At 44.8% G+C, this 12,821-nt stretch overlaps 1 protein-coding gene across 3 annotated transcripts in view; it reads right to left on the reverse strand.

Annotated features, from left to right (window-relative positions):
- Positions 1 to 12,821, reverse strand: part of PHACTR3 (phosphatase and actin regulator 3) — a 173,558-nt gene that overhangs the window by 100,864 nt on the left and 59,873 nt on the right. For all 3 annotated transcript variants that reach the window (XM_040331571.1, XM_040331572.1, XM_040331573.1), the window contains exons 6-7: positions 11,193 to 11,457; positions 6,549 to 6,784 (exon numbers count right to left, since the gene is read on the reverse strand). In XM_040331571.1, the coding sequence (XP_040187505.1) occupies positions 6,549 to 6,784; positions 11,193 to 11,457 (501 nt within the window). The remainder of the gene's footprint in view (positions 1 to 6,548; positions 6,785 to 11,192; positions 11,458 to 12,821) is intronic.

Consider the following 12,821-nt stretch of genomic DNA (forward strand, 5'->3'; position numbering starts at 1 on the left):
GCCCGCAGGAGTGTGCTATAGCAAATGGCTGGCTATCGGGGCACTTGGAAGGGAGGAGAAGCCAAGAGCACCGGCGGGAGACCCCAGAAGAAGAGGATCTCGGCTTTACAGAGCAGGTAAATATGACATGTTTATTATACATTTAAAAAAAAACACAAGCCTTTACAATCACTCGAAGGCACCTTTCACAACAGTGGACTGATTGGCTCCACCCGTCCATTTTTCAGGCGGACCCAATCAGACCACTGACACCCGCCAACATCCGACCAGGTCTGCTAAAAACAGACGGATGGGGATCCTGTTCCCCATCCATCTGGCAGATTGGATGACAGTCTGATGGAACAAACAGTCCGTTTCCATCCGACTGTCCCATAGAGAACAGCGGGCTGTGTCTGCTCTGCAAAGTGGAGTGGGCACGCACCTGTCATCCGCCTGCTCAGCGGGGATCAGCAGAGAGATCTCCCGCTGAGCAGGCAGATCAGCTTGACAGATACCGCTCCGTCTGAAAGGGCCCTAAGCCTGCAATGCTTACCTCTGCTCCAATGACATCCATGAGATTCCTGGCTGGCATCTACTTCACGACTTATTCCAAGTGCTAGTCTTTGGCCATCTGCAAGCGAGAGATGCTGTGCTGTCATCCCAGCACACAGCTTATTCTACATTTTAAAGAAGACTGTGGGCCGGCGGGTAAGTTTATTTTTGTTTTGATAAAGTAGGGAATGGCTAAGGCCCCTTTCAGACGTCCGCTCCGCCTGTCCGTTATTACAAGTCCGTTAACGGACTTGTAATACATCCCTATGGGATCGCGTCCGTTAGCGGATGGAGCATCCGCTAGCGTCCGCGTCCGTCGGGATCCGGTTTTCGGACGGAAGAAAACCCTATTTTTCTTCCGTCCGGCGGAGCGGAACTGATGCAGACGGACAGACGGTCCGTCTGCATCAGGTTCCCCATAGCGCAGAGCGGAGCTGAGACAGGGCGGTCCCTGCACTGTGTGCGGGGACCGCCCTATCCGCCGACAGCTCAGCGGGGATTCCCGCTGAGCCGACGGAGCGGACCCAGAAACGGTCCGCTCCGTGTGAAAGAGCCCTTAGGCTTGGTTCACACTATTGCAATGCGATTATGTAGTGTGATTTTGATGCAACTTTGGTTTGCGTTTTGGGTGTGGTTTATTTTTATATTCTATGGGGCCAAATCATATTGTAAATCGCACCAAAGTAGCACAGGACCATTTCCCAAATCGCATCACAGCTGATGATGTCAACAGGCACCATTCGATGTAACGTTATATGTGTAAACTGTTAGCGCTGTATAAATCCTGTATAATAATAATTGTCGTGTGAAGCGGTGCGACCCAAGTCACATTTGAAGTCACATCAGTGTGAACCAGACCTTAACCACTTCCCACCCGCCCCATTGCGGATTGACATCCGACATCATATTAAGTCCAGCAGGATCTGTGGTGTGTCACTCTGACACACTGCATCTCCGATCGTAGGCTCTTTACCACATGATCAACTATGACCAATCACAGTGGTAACCAGGAAGTGCCTGTAACTGGCTTTCCTCAGTTTGAGCTGACAGGAAGAGCCGATTGGTGGCTCTCCTGTCACAGGAGGGGTCTGTGTTGATAATCAGTGCATTGATTATCAGCGAGCCCACATCAGAGGTGCCCACCACAGCTGCTAATCCGTGCCCATCGGATGCCAGTCAGTGCCTATCAAAATGCCAGTCAGTGCCCATGAAAGTGGCAATTAGTGTCCATCAGTAACGCCTGTCAGTGCCCTTCACAGATGCAAATCAGTGCCCAACTATGACCAATCACAGTGGTAACCAGGAAGCACTGATGACTGTCAGTACCTCCTCATCAGTGCTGCCTATCAGTGCCATCTATTAGTGCCATCTATTAGTACCCGTCAGTGCCGCCTATCAGTGCCCAACAGTGCTGCCTATCGGTGCCCAGCAATTCTACACATTAGTGCCTCCTCATCAGTGCCACCTTATCAGTACCAACTCATCAGTCCCCATCACTGCCATCTCATCAGTGTCTGTCAGCGTAGCCTCATCAGTGCCCATCAGTGAAGGAGAAAACAACATTTTATAACAGAAACAAAGAAAAACTTTTTTTTTTCAAGTTTGTTTAGCAAAAAATAAAAACCCCAGAGGTGATCAAATACCAAAAGAAAGCTCTATTTGTGGGAAGAAAATTAAAAAAAATTAGGTTGGGTACAGTTTTGCATGACCGCGCAAGTTTGTGAGCACTGAAAGCTGAAAATTGTCCTGGGCAGGAAGGGAGGAAAGTGCCCAGTGTTGACGTGGTAAACACCTGTGTGTTTATATTCTGCAGTCTGCATCCTATTAGGGAGATTGCTCTCCATTTCCTGTCCTGGGGATGCAACAGGAAGTAAGAGGAAATCTCTCCAAAATTAGAGCAATTCCCCTCTTAGGCAGTTTCCACTAGAAAAGGTGTCCCATAGAAAGGTTTTGTTACATTTTCTAAACACTCCCATTTTGGATTTTTCATTACTTTCAGGCCTGTAACATTGGTTCCCAGGACAAATGGAGATGTTGAATCTAGTGTAGCAGGGTGACCCAGTGCTATTCGGTAAAATGGTAGTTTACGCTTTACGCCACATTTTGGGAGAAGCAGGCACACGAATGACTCAGGTGTGTGCTGGCTTCATACTGGAGCCAGAATTAGTGCTCCGGGCCCCACCCCCTCGAGAAAGTCAGTGTGTGAAGAAAGCCGTGAGATGTTGGTGCACCATGCTGTTGGGACAGACTAAGGTCGAAGCCCAAGAGAGAGTCCAAGAGGGACAAGCGTAGCTAGGGAGCTTTGAGAAAAGACGCAGAGCTAAGATAGATAAACACTGGGGCCCGGATTCAGAAAGCCCCGAGTAACTTCGTGAGGCAGGTTCTGTATTCAGAAAGAACCTGCGCCCTAAGTTACGGCGGCGTAGCGTATGTGGTCTGGCGTAAGCCCACGTAATACAAATTATCCAGGCAGTGGGCGTGTTGTATGTTAATGAATGGTGACCCCATGTAAATGACGTTTTTTACTAACGGCGCATGTGCCGTCCGTGGACGTATCCCAGTGTGCATGCTCCAAATTACGCCACAAAGCCTCATTGGTTTTGACGTGAACGTAACTTACGCAAAGCCCTATTTGCGAACGACTTACGCAAACGAAGCAAAATTCGATGCTGGCCCGACGTCCATACTTAACATTGGCTACGCCTCATATAGCAACTAACTAACGGGTAACTTTACGCCGGAAAAAGCCTTACGTAAACAACGTAAAAAAATGAGCCGGGCGGACGTACGTTTCTGAATCGGCGTATGTAACTAATTTACATATTCTATGCGTAAATCTCCGGAAGCGCCACCTAGCGGCCAGCGTAAATATGCAGCCTAAGATACGACGGCGTAGGAGACTTACGCCTCACAGTTGCCTAGATACGAGTGGCGTATCTGATTATATGAATCAGGCGCCGAGTTGCGACGGCCCACACTCAGAGTTACGACGGCGTATCTGGAGATACGCCGTCGTGACTGCTTTCTGAATCCGGGCCTGGGATGTGTTTGATGGTCAGGAAGACCCTGCAGAGGTACTCTGAGCAGTAAAGCTGCCACAAGAGAGCCAAGAGGCTGGATGTTATGTCTTTGCAGTGATGGTGAGATCCACCTGCATGGGAAGACCTATCTGTATGAACTCTGCCTTGCTTTTAAATAAAAGTGGGCTGCCATGCCGTAAAATACAGTTTTGGACCGGTACAACTCATAGTAAACGTACCTCACCCCAATCTCACACTACCTAGTGGGGAACCATTCAGCAATAAAAACCTGATCGTGAATCTAGAAGAAAAAGATTTGTACCACTCCAGGTGGTGAAGCCATAATTACACTCTCCTCGCATGAAAGATCAAGGGTGCTGGCTCTGCATACATAGTCAATGAGAAAATAAAGATATGGACAACCGCACTCCAATGCAAACACCTTTAATGTGGTGAAAAAAGATCCATACAGCAACTACAGGTACACATACAGCTAACACGTTTTACACCCTTACTGGTGCTTAGTCATAACTATGACTAAGCACCAGTAAGGGTGTGAAACACGTCAACTGGACCTGTACCTCTGTTGCTGTATGGATCTTTTTTCACCACATTAAAGGTGTTTTTTTGCATTGGAGTGCGGTTGTCCATATCTTCATTTTCTCATTGACTGATCATGATTCTAGTTCATCCCTACTCTATCCAAAACAGAGCTTTGTCTATCCATTTTATATTGTATGTAAAACCAAAACCATTTTTCTTCTTTTGGATAGTGTAGATAGGTCATGGTTATTATTTATTTATTGGCTGAAAGGTTTCCCTCTGTTCCAGAGACACAAAAAAAAAATATTCAAAGCGAGGGCAAATCTCCTCCTAGCAGTCACTGAAACACGTATCCCCGTTGAAAAATGTCCCCTCTCCTCCTGTTTTTGTGGCAACTCTTGTTGAGAATAAACGTGAATAAGCAGAGGCAGAACTATAGCCATAGCAGACCATGTGACTGCTAGGGTGCCCAAAGCTGTATAGCTATACATTGGAACCTTGGATTACGAGCATAATCCGTTCCAGGAGAATGCTTGTAATTCAAAGCACTCGCATATCAAAGCGAGTATCCCCATAGAAGTCAATGGAAACAAAGATAATTTGTTCCGCATTGGCTTCTATGGCATGCAATACCACATGTGGCCATAGGTGGGGGGTGCCAGAGAGACTTGGAAATACTCGGAAAGGCTTGGGGACAGCTCAACTGAACTCGAAAAACCTCGGAAAGGCTCAGGGACAGAGTATTTCCAAACGTCTACTAACGGATCCAATCGGCTCCACTTGGTTCTGCTCGGCTCTGGCGCCCCCGCATCTCTGGCCAAATGTGGTACTGCACACCCTATTAGCTTGAATTCTGCTCGTATTGCGAGACAACACACGCAAACCAAGTAATTTTTTTTTTTTTTTAAGTTGCTCGTTATTCAAAATTCTCGTTAACCTCGTTACTCGTAAACTAAGGTTCCACTGTACAATGTTTTTTTTTTCAGGTAGGAATGGCATTTGGCTAATACATTTGTATGAATTGAATCAAAGTTTTGTTATATCTATACAGTTGCTAAGAAAACAATTTGTACTATAATTTGGGTTGAATATTAGAGAAGCTGGGGGTTCTTTAATGTTTTTGCTATGCACCCTGTAATGGAATGACCCGGGACACCCAGAGACTTTGTGAGGATGGGGGATACTCCTGTGTCAGCGTCACTGATAACTCTTGGGTCTGAGTCCACCCTGTGCCTTTTGGGCATGGGGTGGCAAGTGTATCATAATTCATGTATTACATGAGATGGGACATCACTGATAGTTCGTATTGCAGGATTTTGAGATACTGCAAGATGTTGGCCCAACCAGTCAATAGTGACTCATTCTATGATTAGCCCTGACTAGTGACATGCTAATTGAGTCAGGGCCTGGAAGACATTTCATTGTCCTTGTGTAAAGGTGTTGTAACGGACAGGTGTTAATCCAGGTCTGATCCCAGACCTCTAATTATGTATGCTAAATACTGTTTATGTGTGGAATGTACTTGTCGGAGACAGAACGTCTGCCTAGGGAACTCAGTGTGTGATGGTGTTTTGTTTGTTATGCTGTTAATGAAGGAATGTTTAGTAATTAGCCTTAGTGTGTGGGTGGGGAGTTGATTGTTCCTTTAATGCCTTGTACTGTATATAAGCTGAGAAGAAACCATTAAAATTGTCTTCATTTGAAACAAGTACAGAGCTGCGTGTCTCGTCTTGATTCTGGGAAAATGGGATGCCTGCTGATTTGTCTGTGTGTCAGATGAGCTGTCGTGGATGGGATGGAAGGTCGTAAACGTTGGTGACCGTTACACACCCCATCACAAATACACACAGCTCTGTTCAGAAGGGAGAAAAAAGTGAAAACACTGATGATTCAGAATGGACAAAAACATGTCATTTGGGTGTTATGCCGCGTACACACGGTCGTTTTTCGTCATGAAAAAAAATGAAATTTTTCAGCATGTCCAAAAAACGAAGTTTTTCCAACTTCATCATTAAAAACGACGTTGCCCACACACCATCGTTTTTGAAAAATGATGAACAAAGCGCGGTGACGTACAACACGTACGACGGCACTCTGAAGGGGAAGTTCTATTCGCCTTTGGGCTGCTTTTAGCTGGTTACTTGTTACTAAAAGACGATTCGCGCTTTTTTGTCTGTTACAGCGTGATGAATGTGCTTACTCCATTATGAATGGTAGTTTTACCAGAACGAGCGCTCCCGTCTCATAACTCGCTTCTGGGCATGCGCTGGTTTAAAACGTCGTTTTAGCCCACACACGATCATTTTTTACAACCCGAAAAACGACATTCAGAAGCCGAAAAACGATGTGACACACAATGATTTTAAATTAAGTTTTTAAAAATGTCATTTTTTAAACGACCGTGTGTACGCAGCTTTAGTGTTGTAATTTTTATTTTTTTTTCCCTGTTCTCACCAGAGATAACAGAGCTGTTGAGTTCATCTTCGTCCTCATATAACAGCATGTTGTCTTTATGGCTGGAATCCCTGATCAAGTTTTCTTTGTTTTCCTCGGCTTCTTTTACTGAGCCGCACTTGTTCTCGCAGTCGCTCTCCGTGGAGCTGTCTCTGCTCTTGTCCATGCTGGAGGGCCGTGAGGTTCGAAACTCCACCCTCTTCTTCGGAGAAGACTTCACATCCCGATTGTGAAAGCTGGAGAAATAAATCAGGCAACAAATATGAGAGTGTTAGTAGTGAAAATTGTTGTTATTCCCAGAGAGTGACCAATAAGATATATTTAAAGCCCAACTCCGAGCAAGATGATTTTAAATTAGCATAGTTTTCTAGCAGATTTAAAAGATAAAAAGTTTAGGCTGCAATACTCACCTTCACTCTGAAGATGTCCTTTGTAGTACTTCTTTTCACCACAAAATGTCCTCAGTCGTCTGGTAAAAAAGACATCCAACATCACTCAACCCTAGTCGAGTTGATACTGTGACCGCAGGGTGCCATTGGCCTGCCCACTGAGGGTACGTCATGACAGTGCCCATTATTCACAGTATATTCATGTAGCTAGCAGCACTGACATCAGCAATAATTTCTGCATCTGGAGAAGCACATCTGGAATAGGACCCAGCGTGTCACGTGACCAACCTGAAGACTCTATAAAAAAAAATACACTACTGTGCAAGGTGTGAAAAATGCTGTAAAAGTCTTGGATTGGAGCGGTGGCTCTTGGCTCAACCACGTGGACCCCCCTTATGGTTCCAGTACTCTCTTTTTTCTCCATTATATTTTCTTATAGTTATCGTTATTTATTTATTTTTTCTTTTTTCTCTATTTTTCTCTATTATTTGCTATTTTACTATTATGATTTTGAAGCTCCCTTTGTATTGCTAACAACTCTTTGCTTCACAGAGGACAATATACCGTATTTATCGGGGTATTGCGCGCTCCGGCGTATAGCGCGCACATTTTAGTACTTACAGTTTTGGTGTCTTGTGCGGCGTCCATCGGCGGCCTCGTCGGGTCCGACGTCCGTCTGCGGCTTCGGTGGTGTCCTCCTCGTCGGGTCCGGCGTCCTTCTGCGGTGTCCTCCCCGCTCGATCCCCGCTTCCCGCGCTGAGTTTGAACCACTGCGCCGGCATATACCGAGCGCAGTACACTCGGGTATAATCGGTCAGGCTCGGCTCCTCTCTCGGTCACGTCCTGTGCGTCCTGTACGTCCAGGACGTGACCGCGAGAGGAGCCGAGCCTGCCCGACTATACCCGAGTGTACTGCGCTCGGTATATGCCGGCGCAGTGGTTCAAACTCGGCGCGGGAAGCGGGTATTGGCGTATATCGCGCACCCACGATTTTGCCCTGATATTCAGGGCAAAAAAGTGTGCGGTATATGCCGATAAATACAGTATATGTCAATAGTTACTAATAACTACATAAAACCTCTAAACTTAATAATCTTAATGTCATTAGTGACTAAATAGTATACCATACTTTGTCCACAAATATCTACTTTGTATATTTACATATTGGAATAAGAATATTTGAGCTTCTCTATTTTCGATGTATTTTTTTTTTTTTTATATATATTTTTTTTTAATTATTATTTTTATTTTATATTTTTTTATTATTTTATATTTTTTTGTATTACAACTTTGTACTCAATAAAATATTTTTGACAAGGAAAAATGCTGTAAAATTAAGAAAGCTTTCAAAAAGTGAAGTGTTAATAGTTTATTTGTATCAATAATTCATTAAGTAAATGAACAGAACAGAAACCCAAATAAAATTTATATTTGGTGTGACCACCCTTTGACTTCAAACCAGCATCAGTTCTTGCACACAGTTTTTGAGAGAACTCAGCAGGTAGGTTGTTCCAAACATGTTGGAGAACTAACCACAGATCTTCTGTGGATATAGACTGCTTCAAATCTTCCTGTTTCTTCATGTAATCCCAGACAGACTTGATGATGTTGAGATCAGGGCTTTGTGAGGGCCAAACCATCACATCCGGGATTCCTTTTTCTTCTTTACACTAAAGATAGTTCTTAATAACACGGGCTGTTTGTTTGGGGTCATTTTCCTGCTGCAGAATACATTTGCAGCCTCTCTGATGGTATGGCATTACAGATAATTATCTGCCTGTATTTCTCAGCATTGAGGACACCATTGATCCTAACAAAAACTCCATTTGCAGAAATTCAACCCCAAATCTATGCTTTACTGTTGCCTGCAGACACTCATTATTGTACTGCTCTCCAGTCCTTCGGCGAACAAACTGCGTCACACTACAGCCAAATATTTCACATTTTGCTTTATAAGTCCAAAGCACATGCTGCCATTTTTTTGCACCCCAGTTCCTATGTTTTCATGCATCGTTGAGACGCTTATGCCCTGTACACACGATCGGATATCTGATGGAATCTAATCCGATGGATTTTTTCATCAAGTATCCGATGAAGTTGACTTTCATCAGTCTTGCCTACACACCATCAGTCAAAAATCCGACTGTGTCCAACGCGGTGACGTAAAACACTACGACGTGCTGAGAAAAATGAAGTTCAATGCTTCCGAGCATGCGTCGACTTGATTCTGTGCATGCGTGGATTTTTCTCAGAGTTCCACACAGACGATCGTTTTTTTTCTATCGGTTTTTTATCCATAGGAAAATTTTAAAACATGTTCTATTTTTTTTCACCAATGGAAAACAAACCGATGGGGCCCAGACACGGTCGGTTTGTCCGATGAAAACGGGCCATCGGTCCGTACGATCGTGTGTACAGGGCTTTAGTCTTGTTTCCACGTCGGAGGTATAGGTTTTTGGCCCCAATTCTTCCATGAAGACCACTTTTGGCCAGACTTTTCCAGACAGTAGATGGGTGTACCTGGGTCCTATTGGTGTCAGCCAGTTCTGTGCAGATGGCACTGCTAGACATCTTCTGTTAAAGGTAAGTAAGCATGATGTGCTTTTTTCTGCTGCATTAGGTTTCCTTGGCCTACCACTGACATAAAACTGTATTCCACAACTTCACCTTAGTAGCAGAGTTTGGCTGTTTCTCACCCAGTTGATGACTGCATTTCAACCTACATATGAAATTGATGACGATTAGAACTTGCTTGGTATAACTGGTTAATTATACATCTGACTCTAACCCTACAAAGTTCCTGACTTTGTGCGAGTGTACAAAGTGTGCAAGTGTAAGAACTGATGTTGGTTTTTAAGCCAAAAAGGTAGTCACACCAAATATTGTTTTGATTTAGATTTTACTTCTGTTTGCTCATTTAGCATTTTGTAAATTGATAAAAAATAAGCAATTGATATATATTTTGAAAGTATTCTTATTACAACATTCACACCTGCCTGAAATTTTTGCACAGTACTTAAAATATGCCACAATCAGGGGTCAAGTCCTGGGGAAAAAAGTTTGGGAACTCCCACCCAAGATCCACTCCCCCACCAAAAAAAAAAATGATACGCTCATATGCATAATTACTAAACGGCATGTTTTTTTTTTGGATCCACTGCAAGTTCTTTCTAAATCCCGCGATAACTCGCGGCAGACCTCCGCAATGGCTCCTGGGAACAATGACAAAAGCTCCCAGGTGACATTGCGGCATCGGGGAAGTGACGGAATACCCGCACTCTACCTGATGAATCCATATACAGGAAGCGGCCTGTAACATAAAGGATTACTAAGGTTTGCCTGCCCCTGACAGTGATTGGAGCCAGGCATCACCCCTTAGGCCCCATACACACCATAGAATCTATCCGCAGATAAATCCCATCAAATGGGTTTCTGCGGATAGATCCTATGGTGTGTACACTCCGTCGGATATCTATCCGCAGATAAATCTCCCCTGGAATGGATTTCCAGCAGATAAATATTTGTCGACATGCACAGAATATCTATCTGCTGGAATCCATTCCAACGGATGGATCCGCTCGTCTGTACAGACTTACCGGATCCATCCGTCCAAAGGGATTCCCCGCACGCGTCGTAATGAATAGACGCATGCGTGGAATTCCTTATATGACAGTGTCGCGCCCGTCGCCGCGTCATAATAGCGGCGACGGCGCGACACGTCATCGGCAGAGGATTTCAGCGCGGATTTCAATGCGATGGTGTGTACACGCCATCGCATTGAAATCCTCTGAAATCTTAGAGAGGATTTATCCGCGGATACGGTCCGCTGAACCGTATCTGCGGATAAATTCTATCGTGTGTATGGGGCCTTAGTGAAGGATTGGCTCGGCTGCTCTTGGCTGCTTTAGTCCTGCAAAGGGAACTGCGTTCCTGCTGTGAAAAAAGTGCAGGAACTCCGTTCCCACGCGTTCCTGCAGGACTTGAGCCCTGGCCACAATAATAAGTATGAATTAATTACCTGCAATGAGCGTGGAGGCAGTGAAGTCTAGGGAGTATGATCTCTTGTCCTGCATGCTTGTTCCAAGTCAGTTAAGCAAAAAGTAGTGCAGCTAATATAAGGATAACTGTCCAAAGCCTGCCCCTTAAAACACCAAATAAGTAATGGCAGCCCCCTATTTATATCCCCATAGATTGTCTTTGCTATAATATCAATAAACTATCTTACAGACGTGTTTCGCATTGTCTATGCATTCACCTGTCTTGGCGATGTTTGGTGGCCAGCGCCCGGTGGAGTTCCTCTATGACTCGGCTGGAAGGTAAAGGCATATGCATGGCAGGCAGGTGGGGGGAGCCTGTTGGAGTGGGGTTCTGGCCCTTCATCACTGAACCATTGTTTTCTGAGATTTTGTGGCCGGATGGCTGGAAGAGATTGGTGTGTCCTGAGATGTGGGAGGAGCCAACGGAGGCAGGATTTTTCATGATCCTCGCTGGAGGGGAGGGGATGTCTTCCATTTCTGTACCTGTGGGATGACAGTACAAGAAGTACAGTGCTAATCGCATGCTGGGAGCTCAGCTACACAGACAGTTCTTGTTGCATACACATACTTGCATTGCATACTTGTTGAATAGCTAAGGTCCATTGTTATTAAAGTGCAACACCAGGCAGCAAATTTTAAGCGGGAGCTTCAGCCTAAAGGTCATGTTGCGCTGCTCTGACACTTCCCCTCACTACTTTCTATAAATGGACATTTTTTTTTTTTTTTTTTTAACAAAGTAATGTATTTGTGCTCCAAAGCAGCACCGTCCACGTTTCTCACCTAGGTGACAATTAAGTTTGGTTCTCGTTGCCCCATGCGCTGCGGGACTTTAGGTCCCAAAAGAGCCCTGTGGCACCGATTTCCCGTTTGTTACCTAGTTGAGAATTACGTTTGGTTCTCCCTGCCCCATGCGCTGCGGGACTTTAGGTCCCAAAAGAGCCCTGTGGCACCGATTTCCCCAACCATCTGCACATATGCAAAGACTGCTACCATGGATATCCAAAACCTTCCTGGTCTTTGTGCATGCTCGAAAAATCACATGCGCAGGTGTACCAGCGGGCTCTGTCAGGACCCAAAGGACAGGCAGATTCCTTCATCACATCTGCGCATGCGTCACAATAGCAGAGCTGGGTGTGGAGTCACCTGAGAGGTGGACTGAAGTTCTGCTTTAAAGCAATGGCCTGTTAAAGTTATTTTAGGAGGCATACACCACTAAGGGCTATAAAAAGTCAAAGCTACATACTAAGTCCAGACAACTTTTATTTTGTTTTGATTATAGTTAGGAAGAATTAACATTTCTGTGAAGTTTTTGACTCCATCACAAAGATTCTGACTCACTTCCTGTCCCTGTAACACCTGCACAGCAAATAGAGAAAACGCATTGTTGGTGTAAGGCGGCTTCTAATGGAAGCCCCAGCTGTCTTCTTCTATCACGTCTCAGATGCCAGGCAATAAGACATTCCTTCTCTCCCCCCAACACAATGGGATGAAGCCCCACTTCTCCCTTATCAGTTGCAGGGCAATTAGTCTAAGCAAATGCCCCCCAGTTCGGGGATTGGTCCCTGGCACAGTAGGCATCTTATCTGAACCTCATCAGCTTCTGCCTCACCTTCAGCAGGGTGACTGCTAAAGGTGAAGCTACATAAATCCTTCTAGCGTGCAATCCCATGAATAGCTTAGACATAAGGTTTTCCACTCATTGATAGTTACTGAGTCCATTGTTTAATCTGAACAAGTTTTTGATCTACTGTGTCTATATGTGTATAAGCCACATTTCTTTGTTTTATGCATTTCTTCAGTATTGCCTTGTAACTTGCAGAACTATGTTCCAAATGTAAATTGTTCAA

Source organism: Rana temporaria, chromosome 12 (genome assembly GCF_905171775.1).
Source record: "Rana temporaria chromosome 12, aRanTem1.1, whole genome shotgun sequence".
NCBI classification, from domain to species: domain Eukaryota; kingdom Metazoa; phylum Chordata; class Amphibia; order Anura; family Ranidae; genus Rana; species Rana temporaria.